The sequence below is a fragment of the Ochotona curzoniae genome, unplaced genomic scaffold, assembly GCF_017591425.1.
Source record: "Ochotona curzoniae isolate NIBS_2020 unplaced genomic scaffold, NIBS_Ocur_1.0 contig_4909, whole genome shotgun sequence".
NCBI classification, from domain to species: Eukaryota; Metazoa; Chordata; class Mammalia; order Lagomorpha; family Ochotonidae; genus Ochotona; species Ochotona curzoniae.
The window spans coordinates 323,450-336,037 of record NW_024466416.1 but is presented as its reverse complement, the minus strand read 5'-3'; the positions used below and the strand labels follow the sequence as shown (position 1 = coordinate 336,037).

Sequence of the window (12,588 nt, the reverse complement as noted above, 5' to 3'; positions counted from 1 at the left end):
CACGACAACCGAACCTCCATAAACTTTTTGAAATACCCTCAAACTATCTGAAGTAATTATGCTAAACAAAAGAAGCCATACATGAAAGGGTACAAACTACAAGTACGTGATTCACTTAGACAGGTGGGTGTCTGGCGCAGTGGTTAAGACACTGCTTGGGATGCCCATGTCCCATCTCAGGATGCCTGACAGTCTCAGCTCCCCATCCAATGCCAGCTTCCTCCTACTGCGCCTGCGCCCTGGGAAGCAGCAAGGCTGGCTCAGGCAGTGAGTTGTTCCCACTCCTGTAGCAGCCCTGGATTGAGTGACTAAGTTCCAACTTCCTGGTCGCTTGTTATGTGTGGAGAGAAACCAGTGGATGAAAGATCTTTGTCTGTCTGTGTGTCTCCCACTCTTTACCTCAGGTATGGAAATGAATGGAATGAAATAACGAAAATAAAATGAAATTATACATCCAATTTTTTTAATTCTAAAAGATAAAACTAATCTAAAAGACAATAAGCAGGTCAGTGACTGCTGGGGGATTAAGCTGGAGGAGTGGGTCCAGAAAAGAGGCAAAAAAATCACATTTTCAGGGAGTAAATACATATTTTTTTTAGAATATTATTTACTAGGTTTTTTTTTTTTTTTTTGAAAGAAGTATAGAGAGAGGAGAGAAGGTGCAATAGAGATCCTTCATCTGCTGGTTCACTCCCCAGATGTCCACAACAATGGGAGCCCTGCCAATCGGAAGCCAGGAGCCAGGAGCTGGGGGTTTCTTCTGGGTCTCCCATGTGGGTATAGGGCCAAGAACCTGAGCTATCCTCTGCTGCTTTCCCGGGCACATTAGCAAAGAGCTGGATGGAAAGTGGAGCAGTCAGACCCAGAACCAGTGCGTATAAGGAAACTTCATCTGCTACACCACGATACCAACCCCAATAAACATACAGTTAATCTTGAGTGTGCTAATGGTTTCACATGCATGAAAGTGTCAGAACTTATCAAGCGGTACATTTTAATATGTATAATTTACTGTATGTTAATTAAGTCTTCAACATTTTTTCAAAAGGCCATTTTTCAGTTTTTAAAGCAGTTTTCAAATTGTTTTTTTAAATTATCTTCCCCTGTCATCTCGCCTTTCTGTTTCTCACATCAGATGCTGGGAACTTTTTCTTTTTGGGAAGGAAAAATACACACACATATCCACAACCAACTTCCCAAAATACTATCCTTCTGTCTAAAACTGTTTTTCTTTCACACATTTTCTTTAACAATTTGTCTTGGCACCTTCCCTGTTATTCAGTCAGTCTCAGCTCCTAGAAGTGTGATGGGAGAGGGTTGGTTTCTAAGGTAACTCTAGACAGCAAGGTACCAACCTTGGGAGCCTGAAGTGCACCCCTGGGAAGTGACCCTGTGGCCCCCTCAAATGCCCTGAGAGCTTCAGGAGACGGAAGCGAGGGCTGGCACATAACTCAAGGCACTCAGAGAGGATAAAGAGCTTCAAGCAGCAGGGAAAAGTCTGCTTCACTGCACCATGGGATAAAAAACTTTCTGGAGAGCAAAGGAGTTCATCTATGGACTGTATTTGTAGCTCTTCCCTAAAGGATTTCTCTTTAACATACCCTGCACTTCTTTCTGAGAAGGTTCTGCCAAGGTACTATTCTTCGACTTATTTTTTTTTAAACTCATCACTTTTTTAAAAATTCTTCAAGAGGTAAGAAGGTACTGCATTGGCCAGGAATCTAAACCAGGCCTCCCACATGACAGATGAGAATTCTATCATTAAACTACCCATGCATGAACTCTTTCTCTTAAAGATTTATTTATTTTGATTGGAAAGACAGACCTACAGAAAGGAGAGACAGAGAGAAACATCTTTCACCTCTGATTCAATCCTCAAATGACCACAAATGGCCAGAGCTGATCTGATCTTAAACCGGAGCCAGAAGCTCCTTCTGGGTCTGCTACATAAACACAAGGTCCCCAGTATTGGGGCCATCCTCCACTGCCTTCCCATGCCATAAATATCGAGTTGGATGGGAAGTGGTGCAGGCAGAACACAGACTGGTATTATCACAAGGCATACTGCCACTTGCAGGCGGAGGATTAGCCTGTTGAGCAACCTTGCCAGCCCTGGTTCTCTGATTTTTTATCTTACCACCATCTACCCTTAGCCCTTGTGCCTGGCATGTGTTCACAACATAGGGACAAGAACAGACACAGTGAAGCACAGATCCTGAGGCCAGCCTGCCTCAGTACCCTTCCCTGAGGCCCTGGGCCTATTTTGCCTCTGAAAATAGAAATGATAATCATGTCTACCTCAAAAGGCTTTTGTGAGGAACAAGTGGTTGATACTAGTAATTTGCTTAGAAGAGTGTGTTACATAGTAAGCACTATATCCATTTTTGGTGTTACATTATGTCACATTGAAATTTTGTTGGCAGCTCAATAGGTCAAATGAACACAGCATTCCGAGTGACAATGAAATGAAATTTCTCACAAGAAGTTAGTCTGGCTAGCGAAAGCATTCTAGAGAAATCTAAATCACCGAAAAAAAGTCATAAGATTTTCTCAGAAGACTGGTATTGTGGCATACCTAGCAGACGAAACTGCCACTTTAACACTGCTATCCCATTTGAGCACTGGTTTGAGTCCTGGCTGCTCTACTTTCAATAAAATTCCATGCTAATGTGCAAAGGAAAGCAGAAGAAGATGGCCCGCCTGGGTGCTTGGGGACCTGCATCCATGTGGGAAACTTGGATGAAATTCCTGGTTTCAGCCTGGCCCAGTACAGACGTTGAGGTTGTCTGGGGAGTGAATCAGCAGATGGAAGAATGCTCTGTTTATAATTCTGCCTTTTAAAAAATATTTTTAAAGATTTATTTGAATGTTATTGGAAAGTCAGGTATACGGAAAGGAGGATAGAGGAAGATCTTCTGTCCGTTGATTTATTCCCCAAGCAACTGCAACAGCTGGAGCTGAGCCAATCCGAAACCAGGAGTCCAGAGCCTCTTCCGGGTCTCCCACACGGGTGCAGGGTCCCAAGGCTTTGGGCCATCCTCGACTGTTTTCCCAGGCCACAGGCAGGGAGCTGGATAGGAAATGGAGCTGCCGAGACTAGAACTAACGCCTATATGGGATCCTGGAGTGTTCAAGGCGAGGTGAGGACTTTAGCTGCTAGGCTACTGTGCCAGGCCCCAGAAAATATTTATTTTAAAGGCAGAATTACAAACAGAGAGAGAGAGAGAGAGAGAGAGAGAGAGAGATCTTATATTCACTGGTTCACTCCCCAAATGGCTGTAATAGCTAGAAATGGGCTGGTCCAAAGCCAGGAGCCAGGGGCTTCTTTTGGGTCTCCCATGTACCCACATGTCGCTGTCCCGCAGCAACAGACTTGGTGCACGGAGCCGATAATAACATGCGTGGACCCTGACTGATGGTCAAAGCCGAAGTTTATTAGGGGCATCCGACTTTATACACTGAGAGTCCATACTGTTTCCCTCTCTTGATTGGAATTCCTTTTGTTTTGTATATCCCACCAGGTGTTCTCATTTACATGCTATTTATACCAAAGGTAGCCATTTGGTTGTTGTCATGCAAATACTGTCCAATGAACTGCAAACCTGTGCTGGCTGATCTTCCAGGCTCACAATGTCCTCCTACAAATCCCCCTTCTGTGTTTTATAAAATTAAGCCTGAAACTTGTAGCTGGGGGAACATGCTCTTGGAAGAGCAGAAGAATGGGGAGAAACAATGTTATATATATTAACAGCTATAATTTCTCCCAAGCTAACAGGTTTTTGAATTTAACCTAAATCAGAGTTGCACAGGGACAGTGAACAGTTAACATCCATCATATGTAACAACTGAGTATAAACTTAACATCATAGTTTCTATACAGTTAGTATTAACAGTCGATGAAAGTTTTGGGGAGAATCCCAACTTACAATTTAAGCCTTGCCATTTATATAATTGAAGTGTGATTTTATAGATTCTATGCATTTAGGATAATCAAAACAGTCTTATAATTCTACCAAATCATAGAAAAGTGTTAGGCAGGTGAGTAGGGAAATCTCCAACAACCTAGTGAATGAGGAAGAATTAAACTCTATATCCTAACCTAGTAAAGTCCATGAAAAGCAAATAGGGAGCCTGACCAGTAAGTACAGGCTGAGCGATTATAAGTTAATGGCCTTTGTTCTGACTGTTCCAAATATTCTATATCCATGTCTCTCTGTAGCCTGATCAGTTAGGTACAAGTTGGGTGATTATCAGTTAGCTGACCTTTATTAGTCTCTAGTATCTAAAATAATTTTGGGGCTCACAAGCAACCCTGATGGTCGGTGTAAGAGAGGGCTGGGAACCACGGCTGGAGCTAGGTAAGAACTAGAGCAAGCTCCTCCTCTGAGTCCACTTGTCTCTGAGTGCCACCCGGGGCTCCTGGCTGAAGTTCCAATGTCACCAGGCCCTATCACGAGGGAACTGGGCTGCTTCAATCCCGTGTGGGAAATTCAATAGGAAAGGACTGACCTCAGAGTTCTCGGCCTCCAAGTGCATTCACCTTCCTTGTAATCCCCTCGGCAGTCGGGTTATGGTCCTCCTCACCTGTGCTATGAGATGTTTCTTTTTTAGCCATATTACAACATCCTTTCCTGTTAGGTAGACCTCTTAAGAGTTCCCTTTCTCTTTCTTCCTTGTCCGTATTATGAAACACTTCTTTTTTGGCTACATTTTGGGGGTGTCTCCTCTTAAAGGAGTTTCTTGCAGATTCCCCTTCTAAAATTTTGATAACAGCTCTAATTAAAGCTGATATAATCCAAAAACGAACTTGAATATCTTCTATCCTTCTGGCCTTTTCAGCATTTTTCTGAGTAAAATTCTTAAATCCAGTTTCTAGTGTCCATTCATCTGGAAACCAACGATTATATTCACCAATAAGCTCTAAATAAGAACGCAATTGCTGCCTAGTTATCTTTGCTCCACTTTTCACTAAAAAATTCTGCACAAGAGAGATAAATGACTGTGCCTTACACTGGTTCTGGCCCATTGTCCCACTCACCACTTCCTGTGGGGGTCTCCGCTGCACTTTCTCTTCTTCTTTCAAGTCCCTGTTCAGACGCCACTTGTCGCTGTCCTGCAGCGACGGACTTGGTGCATGGAGCCGATAATAACACGCGTGGACCCTGACTGATGGTCAAAGCCGAAGTTTATTAGGGGCATCCGACTTTATACACTGAGAGTCCATACTGTTTCCCTCTCTTGATTGGAATTCCTTTTGTTTTGTATATCCCACCAGGTGTTCTCATTTACATGCTGTTTATACCAAAGGTAGCCATTTGGTTGTTGTCATGCAAATACTGTCCAATGAACTGCAAACCTGTGCTGGCTGACCTTCCAGGCTCACAATGTCCTCCTACAGGTACAGATGCCCAAGTTCTTGAGCCATCATCCACTGCTTTCCCAGTCATGGTAGCAGGGACGTGGATCAAAGTTAAGCAGTCAGGACTCAAACCAGCACTCACATGGAATACTGGCACTTCAGGCAGTGGTGACTATACCCACTGTGCCATAGGGTCAGCTTCTTCAACTCTGCTTTTCAGATAAACAATTCTTAACAAACAAACAAACAAAAAAAACCAATTTTCTTAATATCTTAAGGAAGTCTCTCAGTGTTACCTGCCCAACTGATAAAGGATTCACAGAAATCAGTTATCTCCAATAAAGAAGTCAGTTGTCTCCAATGAATGGTAACACTATCATCTCTTTAGGGACAATTGTGTTTTGCAAGCCTAATCCCTTGATAGCATCATGGAACCTGGTGATGACTGCAACCTGGACTCTATTACTCCTTTTTTTAAAAGATTCATTTATTTTTATTACAAAGTCAGATATACAGAGAGGAGGAGAGACAGAGAGGAAGATCTTCCATCCGACGATTCACTCCCCAAGTGACCACAACGGCTGGAGCTGAGCCAATCTGAAGCCAGGAGTCCAGAGCCTCTTCCGGGTCTCCCACACGGGTGCAGGGTCCCAAGGCTTTGGGCCATCCTCGACTGTTTTCCCAGGCCATAAGCAGGGAACTGCAGGGATTAGAACTGGCACCCAAATGGGATCCTCGTGTGTTCTAAGCGAGGACCCCAGCCGCTAAGCCACACTGCCGGGCCCAGCCCAAATCGAGTTTTATAGAAAGTTAAAAGGACTATGTTGACTCAGGATGACACTTCCCAGTATTTATCATGATTTTTCTGCCCATCCTACAGTTTACTGATCACAGGCTCAAGTTTACTAAATTCTCACGATCCAACAGACTAGAAAGGGACACAGTCCCAAACAAACCCAGTTCTTGGAAATCTTTTTCTAGCAGCACTCTTCTCCTTGGTCAAAAGCTGCCTCCAAATTCTTTAGTCTGTCTTGAGCATAAATTGCTGTATTTTGTTTTCTCAAGTGGGGTTTACCATTCACATAAATGGCCAGCTGACCTCAAGGAACTTGATCCTGCTGAAGCCACACCCACAGTCTTCAAAGCGGGGTGTGTAAGGAGTTGCCTTGGCGTGCACACTGAAAATATTTGCGGATGTACTCATCTTAGTATTTATAGCAAAGCTAGTTATTTAGGCTTTACTAATGCTGGTGACCTAACACTCTCAGTCACTGTGTCGGAGATCATCTGTCACACACAGTGTGCAAGAAGTTTCCAGGAACCAGAGGTAGCCCTTGCAGACCATAGTTGGCACTGATTTTCCTCCCAATGTATGCCACCCACTGGAGGAAAACAAGCCTGTGAAATGCCACAAACTTTATAAACCTTTGGAAAGACAGGGAGAAGGACCATGACAGGTTTCATTCTGCAGCTTGTCAAATTCCCAGGAACAGTCCAAAGTGAGATTCTGAGCACAGAGATACACGTTTTTATCTCAGTGTTGGACACTGAGGAACAGCTGTCAAGAGGATGCTGCCTAACATATACTAACCCCAAATCTACCTAATCTGCCCCCCACAAAGTGCAGGTGACAATCTACTGAAGGTTGAGAAAGCCACTGCTTTTCTAAAGACACATGCTTTACAGAGAAATCATTTTTTAAATGGATGACTGGAAATGGTTCCATATTGTGACTTTTTCATTACCATAAGCAATGTCTTTCACCTTTTAAAACTTTCGTCTGCACACTTGAAATAACAGGACACAAAATTTAAAAAGAATTTTTTTTAAAGATTGCTGTTTGTTTTAAAGACAACAGAGCAATAGGATCTTCCATCTCCTGGTACATTTCTCAAATGCCCATAACTGCCAGGGCTGGGCAGGCTGAAGCCAGGAGCCTGAAACTCAATCTGGGTTTCCAACATTGGTGGAAGGGACCCAAGTACTTGGGCAATCACCTCCTGCTTCAGCACATTAGCAGGAAGCTGGCCTAGGAAGCAGAGCCAGGACGGGAACCCAGGGCAGTGTCCTAACAGCTGCACCAAATACCTGCTGCTAGATCTATTTTTAAAATCTAAATGAAGTTTCTCATGGGTCTCAACTCATGATAAGACGCAGCATCTTCCAATCAGTTAGATTGTTGACTTAAAAGGCAAGTTGACTTTTTGAATCTCAGTTAAAAACATTCACATGGTTGGTGTCTCGTGATTTAGTAGATGCTATCCAGGACACACTTTTTCCAGTTGAATGTGCTATTCTCTGACAAGTTATCTTTTCTAGTTATGACAGCCATTAGTAACTTATGATTGAAAAAAAAATTCATTTTTATTTCTACCTTTTCATATTTTCACATTAGGGCATGTAACTATTAAGAAGACATTTTAAAAAATGGCTTGGCTACCACTGGTCAGTCACCACATTCATGAGAATGCTTCCGTAGAGGGCTCATTCAGCAGCAATTTGGACTGCAGCTTCAAATTCAGGCCAGAACCTTTGTCTTTGAGTTGCTTCCTAGGGGTTGCTGGAGGTGGGCTGCAGGCAGCAGGTTTGGTGATTCTCACCTTATGCAATTTAGGGAAAGCTCCTGGCTCATAGAAGGTCATAGATACTTAGTAGTTTTCTTTTTCCTTTTGCTATTTTTAACAAAGATTTTATTTTGTTTTTACTGGGAAGGCAGATGTACAAAGACAAGGCAAGACAGAGAGAAAGAGCTTCCATTTGCTGGTTTACTCCCCAAATGACCATAACAGTCAAAGCCAAGCTGATCCGAAGCCAGGAGCCAGGAGCCTCCTCCTGGTCTCTCACATGGGTGCAGGTCCTAAGGCTTTGGGCCATCCTCAACTGCTTTCCCAGGCCCCAAGCAGGGAGCTGCATGGGAAGTGGGGCAGCTGGGCCAATATGGGATCCCTGTGCTTGAAGAGGGAGAATTAGCTATTTGAGCCACTATGCTGGGCCCTCCTACAGCTATTTCTATACCCACTCCTTCTAACCCTGTGAGGGTCTCTCAGAATTTCACCAAGGTCTAAGTGGTAAATTTACATGCACATAAGATAGGCGCATTCTCAAGAACAGTCTAGATGGTGGGAAGGAAGGAACGTAGGCAAACACACCACGGCCAGTATTTTATAATGGCAGTTCCCAGAGGTCATTTCCAGTCCTAAGAAGTCTTCTTTCGGCTTTATTTGTAACTGTAATGTTCAAGACCCTCTGACTACGGTCTGTTACTTTGGGAAGCTTTACAGACTTTGACTCTACAAGGCAGGTTACGAACAGATTTGTGTTAGGAAGGCTGCTCTGTCGGTTTTCATAGGTCAATCGGCGCAGCTCTGTAGTGCAGAAACACGACCCAGAATCAAGGCTCTGCCTGCAGTAGCGGGTGTTACCTCGGCAAGGGCCACAGTCAAGCTCCTAACACCCAGGAGAAAGGCGGCGGCAGGCTTTTTTTTTTTTTTTTTTTAACCATAAGGTTAGAGGAGAGGTGATGAGAGGTGGTGAGAAGGTGAAGTCAGTGAGGGCAAACAGGTAAAGACCCTACACCAGGGCAAGGGCGAGGGGCGCCGACGCCGCGAGAAGGGCCAAAACAAACAAACAAAATAAAACAAAGGGAAGCGACAGAAAAGGCGGCAAGGAGCGCGCGGGGTTCCTTGCAGGGGTCAGGGCAGGACTAGGCCGAGCCGGGGATCCGTCGGAGCCGGCAGAGACCAGCTAGGCGGTGCTGAGGGGCAGGGCCGGCGTCTGTGGTGCCGCGGAGGGAACCTGCCCAGGGGACGGCGGAAAAGGGTCGCAGGGGGCCAGGGCCACCGTGGGGCCTAGCGAGTGGCGGGCAGGCGGGCAGGCGGGCGGCAGCCGCGGCAACCCCGGCGGCCGGGCCCGGCAGGAGAAGGGCGGCCGGCTTCCCGCTCCCGTTCCCGGCCGCCGCAGCGTGAGGGGAAAGGCCGGCGGGCGGCGCGGCGACGAGGAGGAGGAGGAGGAGGAGGAGGAGGAGGAGCCTGCGGCCCCGCCCCCCGCCGAAGCGAGGGAAGGAGAAAGGCTCGCGGGGAAGGAGGAGGGAGGGGAGCGCGGGGAGGGGGCGGCCGGCCGGGCCTGCGCCCGAGCGAGCGGCGAGCCGAGGGGGAAGGGGCCCGGAAGGAGGCGAGCGCGGCCGCGACGCCGGGAGTCGGACGCCCGCTCGTGCCGGCCTGCCGTCGTCCTTCCCACCAGCTACGCCTGAGCCGGGAGTCCCGAGCGGCCGCCGAGGCCGGAGCACGGCGGTCGGGCGAGCGGGCGGGCGGGCGAGCGGGCGAGCGGGGCCGGGAGCCGGAGGCCCGGCCGGCGTCCTGCGCGAGGCGCGGTGGGCTCCTGCCTGTGAGAATAGGCGAGGGGCGGAAAGGAAGGCAGCACGGAGGCCGAGAGCAACGAGACGGCCGGATTTTTCCAGGAGGCTGGTCTGCAGGAAGAGCCCGTTCGGAACTACAATCCACAATAATAATCCAAACGAATCATAAGGAGCAGTTTTTCTGGCCGGGCGAGATCTGAGCGAGGAGAGAGACAGAGGAGAAGGGGGAACGGGAGGAAGCGAAATCTCTGTTTCATGGAGGCTGAGGCGACAGAAATTTTCGGAGCCTGGATGTGGAGGAGCAAAACAGCAGAAGTAACTCAGGAAATTTTCTTTCAGAAAAAGGCCGAACGCAGGCTGGGTCTGCGAATCAGGCTGGGCTAAGTGGAGGAACCTGCAAGTTTAAAGGCAAAAGAAAGGGAGAGGATATTTTCAGGGATTTGCTTTGGTTTGTGGTTAATGCTACCATCTTAAAGGTAGAAAACGTTGCATTTCAGGTGTTCTGTGATTTTTTTGTTGTTGTTCCTGTGTGGGATTTGCATATTGGCTCATTTCAGAATTTCAAAACCTTTCATGTAAAAGCTTTTTTTTTAAAGTGAATTCACAAATTTTGGTCCCAAGGTTGCACTGGACTTGGAAGGAGTGCTGTTGTGTACATACTATTGTATGGCTTTATTTATTATTATTTTTTTTACTGTTTAAATCAGCTGGAAGATTTTTTTTTGAAGTGCTGTTTTGGATTTATTCTTTTTTATTTTTTTTTTTACCTTCCATGCCTCAAATATATTTGCTGTTATCATCTTAAGCATTGAAGACCAGAAAATTATTTTTTTCCCCCTTCAGAGCTTCAGGCTGCCTTGCCAACAGAAGGACAGCTGGGGAAACTGGATTAAAAGGATGCTAGTTATCTGTGCGTTGCAATGAAGACATATTTTGAAGGCGCATTCTTTCTGTGATTCATTTTTTAGCTCCTAGTGCTAACCTTGAAGAGGTTTGCGGTGAGGTTTTTGGTTTCCAAGAAGGTCATAGTTTTTCCTCTTTTTCTTTCTCTCTTTTTTTTTTTTTAGGGGGGTGGGGGGTGGGGAGGAAGAAAGCAGACCATGTTAACTGGTAGAAGTAGAGTGGAGCTTCAGTTGCCAGGGTCCTGAGAACTGGAAGAAAAAACATTTTTTCAGTCTTCAAGTTGGGAGGCGTCCTCTCACTTGTCTTGAAAATTGTGAGTGGGCCAGTCCTAATCAAGACACCAAGGCTGCGGGATTCTGGAACCGTGGAGACAACGAGAAACCATGAGTGTAAGATTGCCCCAGAGCATAGACAGGTAGGTGTGCTGAGCGTTTGGGTTTTCTTTTTCTTTTCTTTTTTCTTTTTTTTTTTTTCAGCCTGGCTGAGGGAAGGCTGGGAGGGGGAAGGGCGTTGCATTTTGTGAAAGGGTTGCAGAAAACGGCTCTGTGTGGGAATGGTGGGCTAGCCGCATTGGTCTCCGGGGACTGTCCGCATGTGTGTTTGTGTTCCTTCTGTGTGTGTCCTCGTTCAAAACGTAGCCCCTCATCGAGTGTCTTTTGAATAGAAGCAATAAACAGGGACGCTCTGAGAGAGGAAGGGGAGTGGTGGTGGGGGGAAATGGTTTCAGTGGCTTTTGGCTTTTCCAGGGTAGAGGCTGATTTGGGTCTCTACTTGCCAGCCCAGGGGTAGGAGGGAGACACAGGCTTTGGCACGTGAGCCCCTTGTGGTGGATGGCGACCGGCTTTAGGTATTGGAGCTGCTGGGGGAAGGGCCTGGCAGGGGCGTGGGCCTCTACCAAGCTGGTTGTTATGGAATGGTGGGGCTTGGCAGAGGGGTGGATCCCATGTCTAGAATGGGGAGGATGTTCTCTTAAGATGGGACAGAAAACAGCCTTTGCCACCTATGAAGGTCTGGATTTTTTTAAAACCAGTAGCTCATTTGGCCCCAAACTGCTTAGGCCACTTTAGAATTTCCTCCCCTCCCAGCTTGGGGTTTAAATTGAGAACTGCCAACTGGCTGATGCTCTAGGTTTAATCTTCCAAGCCGTTCTTAATAAGCTTGACTCTGCAAAATGGATCTTCCCTCTGCTGAGTGCCGGAAGGAATTGTTTTGGTCTCTTAGACTTGATGGGCAGAGGCACTGGCCCTCATAGTCAGAGCACATGACACCCCTCCCCCCACGAGGTCCTCTACTCGTCCCATTGCTGGCAACATTACAGTGTGATTATAATTCTTCCCTTCAAAGGATTGGAACAACTTTGTGGAGTATCTGCCTTTTCACCCTCCCACCTCCTAGCCCTTCCCTCCTTGAGAATCCTGAGGGGGGTGTTTTATGTTTTATGGGTGTTGCATATTTCCTAAAAGGATAGGCAAGATGGGAAATTACAAAACTGAAGAAGCAAATGAAAAAATTGGGCTTGTATAAAGTATTATTGCAGAGATAAGAAAAATCATTGCAGGGAGCAATTTTTTTACCTGTTTTTTACCTGTCCAGTTAACCTTTGGTTATCCACGCTAATTTCCATTGGGCTGTGGAGTTGTGGCCTAAATTGCATATAATCTCTCTTTCTCAAATATTAATCTCTGTATTGCGTCTGAACTCCCAAATGGACAGGCAGCCCCTCAAGGGATCATGTGGATTTGATGCACCCTTCCACCACCATCTATTAACCTGTCTGCAGTGTGACCCTAGAAGGGGGAGGACTGAGACATATCGACAGAGTTGAAATGCTACCCTGCTTCCCTTCTTATCTCCATGGAGTTTGGGATTTAGCACACTTGACTTTGTAAGGTTTAGTTGATGAGCTACTTCTGTGAATTCAAGGATATGAAGATTGGAATCTGGGTGTGGGGAGGCTAGGAGAAGACAGGTA

General features: G+C 46.2%; 1 protein-coding gene across 1 annotated transcript in view; it reads left to right on the top strand.

Annotated features, from left to right (window-relative positions):
- The first annotated feature begins 9,771 nt into the window (after positions 1 to 9,771).
- Positions 9,772 to 12,588, top strand: part of ARHGEF11 (Rho guanine nucleotide exchange factor 11) — a 129,623-nt gene continuing 126,806 nt past the window's right edge. Inside the window, exon 1 of the mRNA XM_040988529.1 lies at positions 9,772 to 11,031. Coding sequence (XP_040844463.1) covers positions 11,000 to 11,031 — 32 coding nt within the window. The 5' untranslated portion in view covers positions 9,772 to 10,999. The remainder of the gene's footprint in view (positions 11,032 to 12,588) is intronic.